At 48.6% G+C, this 8,076-nt stretch overlaps 1 protein-coding gene across 1 annotated transcript; it reads right to left on the bottom strand.

The window, feature by feature from the left end:
* Window positions 1–2,010: 2,010 nt before the first annotated feature.
* ZP4 (zona pellucida glycoprotein 4) lies at window positions 2,011–7,630 on the bottom strand. The gene is made up of 12 exons (XM_065639291.1): window positions 7,432–7,630; window positions 6,957–7,078; window positions 6,776–6,878; window positions 6,068–6,223; window positions 5,504–5,691; window positions 5,224–5,321; window positions 4,758–4,888; window positions 4,361–4,550; window positions 4,119–4,266; window positions 2,709–2,787; window positions 2,271–2,387; window positions 2,011–2,135 (listed from the first exon to the last, which is right to left on the bottom strand). Exons 1-12 carry the CDS (start codon window positions 7,628–7,630, stop codon window positions 2,011–2,013), a joined length of 1,656 nt encoding a protein of 551 aa, XP_065495363.1.
* Window positions 7,631–8,076: the final 446 nt, after the last annotated feature.

The raw sequence follows: 8,076 nt of genomic DNA, 5'->3' as shown, positions 1-8,076 counted from the left end.
CTCCCTGCCACTTCGGGACAGTTCAGCAACACTGTGGAGGGCAGGAGGGAGCAACTGGGCAGAGACTTCCCTCAGCCCTCCAGCCTCCACTCAGGCATCTAAGGTCTCTAAGCAAATACTTGTCTGCTGTACCAAGGCATGGGAAGCCTCCAGCAGCAGCCAGGAAGATGTTTAGATCTTGGCTAGCACACACAGTTAGGAGAAGTGCTAGAGCACCCTGCTTGGCATACTGAAAAGGTGTGGTCTGTATTACTCCTCTAATTACTCAGTTAATTAACACTATAGACAGCTGCTAAAGACTTGTCATAAGGCACATTAGGAGTCGAAACTCTGCTTTCCCAGACAGAGCTCCACCTGTACCAAGGCCATTTAGTTGCCAGAGGCACTCCCTAAAGGAAGAGGCTGTTTGACCCATCTCCAGCTGATGATTTTTCCAGACTGTGATCTCCTTCACCCTCCCACCATATGATTTGGAGGAATCTTATCTTTTCTCCTGATTAGATTTTAAAAGCAGGCAAAAATAAGAACACCAGTTACCCTGGAAGTAGCAAGGAAGAGCAGTTCTGCCAGAAAAATAAAGACATTAAGATGATTCCTGAAATTTATTGGAATAAAAAAAGGAATTAAAAAGTAGTTCCCACCAGTGGTTAACACCTTCCAATTACACACAGCATCAGCAGAAGCCAATTAAATAGAACAATATCTGCTACCTTCAGCAAGATACTGTTCAGTCCTTTGCTTTTATGTAAGTAAGAGCTGCTCTTCCCCTTTGAAGGCCCCTGAGCAGTATGATTAAGGCTATTCTCCTGTCTTTTAACAGGAGGAATTTCTAATCAAGCCTGTGGGGAGGAAAAGAAAAAATTTTTCCTTCCCCTAAAGCACCCTTGCTCAAGGACTACCCCATCAACTCTAAGGGGATTTCAGTGTGAGTGCAAGCACCATAGATCCCTCGGCCTGAGCAGGAAGGATGGTGGTGGCACCTCCTTTCCCCCTCCACCATCAGGAGAGGTTTTTGCCCAGGACCTCAGCAAGATGAGAACAATTCTGCTCAACTGCAGTAACTGACCACACTGAACTGCTCTTGCTGCTTAGAATAAGTTTTATTTCTCATCTCAAAAAAAGCACATCCATGGCACTGTTATGCCAGTGGTGTCAAATTTGCTTTAACCCCATAACTTTGAAGACTCTTAACTGTTTGCTCTGATCTGTAGTTCAAACTACCTTGAACCTTTTTTTTTTTTTATTCAGTTGGAATGAAGTTTCCCTGTTCTCATCCTCCAGGAGGGGAAAAAACACACCCCACAACACAACACCTTCTCCCCTGCCTCAAACCACACACACAAAACCAACCAACCACAAAAAAAACCAACAAACACCACCATACCTGGCCTTTTTTGTTTCCAGAGCAAGAGAAGTAGGTAAGTAGGTTCAGGTACAGCAAGACACATATATGTGAGTAGTGCTTTGGCATCCCTGTCTCCAAGTCCTGCCACACAAGCACAGCCTCAACTTACCTAGTGAGCTCAGCAGCAAGTGGGCAATTCTCAGCTCCTCTGCACGGTCAAATACTAGTTCTGCATGCCCAAAGGAGAAGAGGCTGCAGGATTTGCTTTTAATGAGTTTTGCTGCACTTCAACTCAGAGCTTAAGAGCCAGGACAAGTACTTTTGAAGGGCATCTTAGCCACTGACAGAAATGCAGACGCCACCCAGCATCACCTCTGTCTGCAGCTTCTCAGCAGCCCAGGCCATGACAAGGGCTCCCTCTTGACAGCAGCAAACAGTTAATACTAATCCCAGAGCAGAATAATATCCAGAACGTGAGATTAATGCAGAAAAATAGCATTTGGAAAGGTCTCACAGCCATCATGATAATTTTTGTCTTGCAAACAAAGGCTCACAGCCAGGGTCCCCAAGACACACTCCTGTACAGCCCCATGTGCTCTGGGCCAGGGAGAAAGAGTTGCATGAACCAAGTGGGTTTGACAACCACTTTATTGCAGTACATTGATTTAATGCCTTACAGACACCTTCCTTCGCCACAGCACCGCAGCCACAAGCACCATGCACAGAGCTGCTCCAGTTGCTGCAGCAGCAAACCCCAGAGCCCAGGGGGCTACAGCAGGAACAGCTGCTCCTGTGTGGAGAGAGAAGCCCCTGTTAACACTCCCCCAGCAAGGCACAGGGATGCCTTGGGGGCTCAGTCTTTCTGGTGGAAAGACTTAGACCAGCCCCCTTCTCCAGCCTGGCTGTGTTGGGCTGACATGCTTACCAAGGCCATCCTTGGCTGCGGCCCACCTTAGCTCATCCTGGAGGAAAATCACAGGGCCTTTGCTGGAGACATGGGAGGCACTGTCCTGAAGAGGATGCTCAGCACTCCTTTTACCCCCTATAGAGCAGCATGAAGGTGAGATAATGTGTAGCCTTGAATGTCAGACTTTTTCCAGGTCAGCTTCTTAACACATGAAACTCTGAAGGAGAGGCCTTCCATGTAAGTCAACACAGAATGAAGAGACTATGACTATGAAGACCTCTGCCTTTTTGACATAATGGCAAGGGCCCTTCCTCAGTGGAAAGGAGCAGGAAATGCCTCGTCAAGATGTCCATGGCTTGAAGAAACTAGTCCATAGCCTACATGTCCTCCTACCCCCCAGTGTGGATGCTAGACCGTTGTTGTCCTTTTGTGGAACAGGAAGGCTGCGACACTTACTGGCTCTAGCAGGACAAGTGGTGGTGCAGGACTCCTGTACAGTCCGGTGGCACACTGAGGCACTGCAGTGCAGGTACACCTGGAAAGAATGTGACACAGCCTTGGATCACTCAAGGCAGCATCTGTAGGCAGGTGATATCCTGGTGTGATGCACTGACCCTGGCCAGCAGCTAAGCACCCACACAGCCTCACTGACCCCCTACCCTACCCCAGCAGTATCAGGAGAGAATAGGCAGAGCAAAAGCAAGAAAACCCACAGCTGGAGATATAAAGATAGCTTAATAAGTGAAGGAAAGGGGGAAGGGAAGAACAAAACCAAAGCACAAATGATGCAGAGGCATGTCACCCACCCCACTACCACAAATAGACTGATGCCCAGCCAGTCTCTAAGCATCAGCCACACTGGAAGACAAAAATCCTCCAGTGTTTATTGTTGAGCATGACATCATACAGCATGGAATATCCCTTTGGCCAACTTGGGTCAGCTGTCCCAGCTGTGCTGCCTCCCAGCTTCTAGCCTACCCCATGCCTACTCACTTGGGGTTAAGAAACAGCAGAGCATGGAAAAAAAGCCTTGATGCTGTGCAAACACTATTCAGCTAATAGCTAGAACACTGACGTGTTATCCACACTGTTTTAGCCACAAATCCAAAAAACATAGCACCATATGGGCTGCTTTGCAGAAAGTTAACTCCATCCCAAGCAGACCCAGTGCACCTGGTGACAGAAAGGAGATGGCAGAAAGATTGCTTTGTCTTGCTTCACATGTAGGCTGTAGCCTTGGAGCCCTCTGCTGTCAGGCAGCTTTGATGCCTTTATACACCTTCAAACTCAATCAGATCCAGCATTACAGCACTTCTCCCTGACACCCAGGACACAGCTGTCAAAGCACCACTACTAGGTGCAGCCAGGACCAGCTTTGAGTATTAATTGATCTCAGGAGTACTGAGCAAACAGTACAAGGCATGGTGAACTTCACAAGCTTCTGAACAGTTAAGTCACATGAGATTCAGAGCCCAGATGCTTCCCACATACCAAAAGCTATTTCCAAGTCACTTTGGCCAACAAATTTAGAGAACATTGATTACAATAGTTGGAGCATGCACCCTAAGCTAGTTAACAGAATAGCTTAGGCAGCAAGCTAGCACTTGCTTAAGTAGACCTACCCTTTTCAGTAGTCTCAGTTTCTGTCACCCCTCTCCAGTGATGCAACTTAACCTCTACCACATTTGTCTCAGAGAATGTTTCCTGCACCAACCTCTCTACTACTGTATCAGTACAGATTTTTCCTAGTCTTTGGGCCCCCTCCCCCTTGAGAAGGCCAAGAGTCTCATAGCTATGAAGTGGTTCTTATTGCTTACATGTCGCTTGTCCTCAATAGGAAGCTAGGCAACCAGGATATGATCTTACCAGTCCAGAGAGCATCTCTTGGGAAGTGGAGTCCACAAAGGTGAACGTGTAGAGAGTGAAACGCTGGTAATGAGAGGGGAACAGTAGTCCTGAGGCAAGACTTAGAGGTACCAGCTCTGCCTGATAATTGTCCCCAGCATAAGGGCACCTGAAAAGAGGAGACCAGCAGTTTTCATCTTTTTTTTTTTTTCCCCAAAGTGCTAGTCATTCCCCTGACCCACAACTATTTACAAGTCACTTACCCATGCACCAAAACAGGCCACTGCAGCTGTTGCTGGGGATTGATACTTGGTGTGGCCCAGCAGTGGTGCAGGACCAAAACCAGGTCTGGGTCTGTTCTCTGAAGGATCTTGACTTCTGCATAAACAGGGTCTCTCAGAGTCTTCACAACAGGATAGTCACTGTCAGTATAGTAGGAAGTATAGCTTGCATCTGGAACAGAAGAAATCCAAGAGCCATTTTAAAGCAGGAACAAACAGAGAGGCAACATGATAGCATACTTTATAGCCATGTCAGTAAGTCCCCATCATGGCAGGGAAGCAGCAGTGCTGGATTCACCCTTCAATACTCCCTTATTGCTCAGCAGAGACGAGAGCCTTGCAGCAAGAGCCTTGAGCAAGTCGTGCAAACCTGTCGTACCTGAGGCAACACGCATCTCCAAGGACAGGGGACCTGGCTGGGACACAGCAGGAAGTGGTGGCAATGTGAAGACCTGAACACTCAAGGGAATGAAGCTCCCAGTGATGGAGTAGCTACAGCGGACATGTAGCCTGGTGGAACAGGAGAAACCCAAATCAGGCAGATAAGGTCACTCTGATACTTCCTTTCTCCATATGGTAATGTGATATCTGCTTTAATTAGTCACATTCCGAACCTTTCCTCCAACACTCCCTCTTAGCAAATACTTAAAATTCTCTTCAGAGTTCAGATTTGAGTCTGCAGACTGTCAGAGATCAGCACCAGCTTTGTTCGTACTAATGAGAGACATACCAGTCCTTAGCCTACTCCAGTGCCCTGTTGTGAATTCAGAGCTTGTCACAAGCAAAAATTTCTCTGGTGACACTAAACACAGTGGCACCCGGCAATACCAGCCCCAGAGTATTACCTGAAAGTGCTGTCCCTAGTGACAGAGCCAAGGCTCCCAGTCTTCACACTCCTGGATGCTACCAACTCATTTTCATATATGGCCTGGTCTCCAGTCACCTGCAATGACAGACCAGGCACTGTTGCTGCAGTAAAGTCAAGCTGGATTAATCCCAGGCTGGAGAACAGCATTTGGTCTCTGCAAGTCTGTATGGTGCCCACTAAGCAGCCAAAGCCACCTCAGGTTGTTCCAAGTCTGCAAGCTCCTGCTATTCCAGTGCAGTGACAGCTGCAGCCCTTACCTGAAAAGTGGTGCCACAAGCAGAGAGCGGGAACTGGTACACAACAAAGGCGCTGTTTTTCACAACAGGGGCACAGCCAGCACTGTGTCCACTGGCCAGCTGGACAGAGTTCAGGATAAGGGGTGGCAGGGTCACATCCCGAGAGACAGCAATAGAAAACCGGCCATCTGGTGTGCAATGAGCTGTGACTGGAGGAAAAGATGTAATCAGTCTTGAGCTCAGGGAGAAAAGACATGGAAAGGAGGTTTAAACATCACAGCAAAGACAAGGCCAGCAAGTCCTGCAAGTTCTCCTGCCTGTAACACCCAAAGCAAATGCTAAGCACAGCAAGACAAGTGCAACCAGCTCTGACAGCAACACTGGTTCTGGCCATACACCAAGGTCTGTTGCAATACACATGAAAGGGCTGGACACCTCAATGGGTGAGAGTATTCTTGAGAGCCAAAAACATAGCCCTGAGCGACCTGCAGGACTGGTACACACTAATCCTGCTCTGCCAGGGAAGTGAGGAGTCCTAGTTTGCAGCTCCTCCAGGAAGAGGGGAGGACAGTTGCTCACACTTACCTGTGTTACCAAAGTAACAAGGCTTTACCCTGTCCCTAGGGTCATAGCAGCAGCCTCGCGCTTCACAGTCTCCCTGGCTGATAGGCAAGGAGGCACACGGCAGGCGGTCTTGGCTGAGAACAGCAGAACAGACACCACTGCTTGGAGCATCCAGGGCTGGAAGAAATAGGAGTTTGCAGCTAAAGCACAAGAGCAGGGGGACAAAGATGACACAGGTGGAAGGTGTCCTGCTGTCTCTGTGTACAAATCAAGGTAAATGAGACTCAGGTAAGGGCCAAACACATGGCCTGGCACGGAAGCTTGCTCAGAAGGGACCTGCATTTCCCTGGAACAGAGACTCCCCTTGAAGCCTTGTACAGGAGATTGGACTGCATGGAACATGCCAAGATAAAGTGTTCCAGATTAACTCTGGTAGTTAGGAGAGTCATTGTACCTAGTCTCTGTCTCAATCCCTGAACTTGCAGACAAGTCTAGTCACAATACAGCTAGGAGACACAGGAACATTCACCTGCTGACCCTGCAAAGGAGTCACAACTCCTAAACAAGTTGGTGGTTCCTGTGTCCAAATGCTTTTCCAGGGAGTCTTCTGTACAGCAATAACTCCCCTTTCCCATCCCCCAGACTGACTAGGAACAGCCATCAGAAAGGAATTGCACTCATAGCCACAAAATACAAACAGAGTTTCCAAAAGAGCTGTCAGAGTCTTACCAGGAAGGTCCACAGGGCACCTGAGCAGCCTCTCTTCATGAAGAACCTTTTGTCCAGCAGCATCTGTTCCTTCAAGCCCAACCAGCATGAGGTAACCGCCATCCTGGGGGAGAGCCACACCAGTCAGGGCAGCCAGAGCAGCAGTGGCCACAGCTCCAGCAGAACCCCTAAGGTCACTCACCCATTCAAAGACATAACAGCCAGTATAGGAGACCGATACTTTCCTGGAGCCATCTGGAGTCTCAGATACCCAGAGCCCACAGTCAGAGTCATTCTGAAGAGCATGTGCCTTCCCCTGAGTGTCTAAGGAAAGAGGAGATGGCAGCAGGGTTTTCAGCATTCCACATGAAAGATAGGGTCCACTACAATCCCACCTTTCTACAGTAAACAAGGTCCTAGTCAGTATCAGGGTCTGGGCCAGAAGGGGCATTAGAAGGAACACAGCAGCCAAGACCATCTAGACCCAGCCACAGCACTCCACCAAAACCCTTGACTGCTGAGTCATATAAACAGCCCCCTGGTTTCACGAGATGCATGGAAGCTGTTAAACAACACTTCACACCCAAACCTGTCCATTTTCCCTCATTCCAGGCATACCTCTGGACTGTGCAAAGATACAGCAGTAAAAAAATCCTTTTGACACCATCCTCACTCACCCCAAGTAGTCAGCACAAAGGAAGTATTCCCTTCCCAGCTTGGAGGCAGGGTGAGCTGCAGGCTTTCTTGGCCACAAGCCAGAAGGGTGGGATCGGAAAAAACACTATCTTGAGCCCCCACAACCAAAGCAAGGGGACCAAGAAACCCCCAGAAGAGCACAGCTCCATATGCAGCCCTAGACTGCCCTGCAACACCCATCCTGCTCTCCTGCTAAGGACCATGATGCAGCTGCTCTTAGCCTGGCCCTTTTAAATTGTGGAGCCAGCTGGGATCAGAAATTCCTGAAGTGTCCAGGTGGACCCAGCCCAGCAATTTAACACCTTCCATTGCCCTCACCTGCCTCTGAATACATCACAGTCTGCTTGCACCCTTTGAAGAAAACCACAGGGCAGGAGCTGAGCTTATGTCAAGAGAGGGATCTGTATTCATATCACTAAGCTGAGGGGAGCTCATCTGTGCAATTTACTATAGAGCCCCAGGAGAGTCTTCAAACTCTTTTTTTCTCACCCTGAGTTCTTTCCACCACTGGCCCATCCAGGAGATCTGCCTGCTTTTCCCCATGTACCCTACTGCTGCTCAAATTGCTCATTACATGGCATGAGCGCAAGAAGCTGAGTGACAATGCCCTTTTGTTCTTTTCAAGG

Source organism: Caloenas nicobarica, chromosome 7 (assembly GCF_036013445.1).
Source record: "Caloenas nicobarica isolate bCalNic1 chromosome 7, bCalNic1.hap1, whole genome shotgun sequence".
NCBI classification, from domain to species: Eukaryota; Metazoa; Chordata; class Aves; order Columbiformes; family Columbidae; genus Caloenas; species Caloenas nicobarica.
This window is presented reverse-complemented; position numbering and strand designations above follow the sequence as displayed.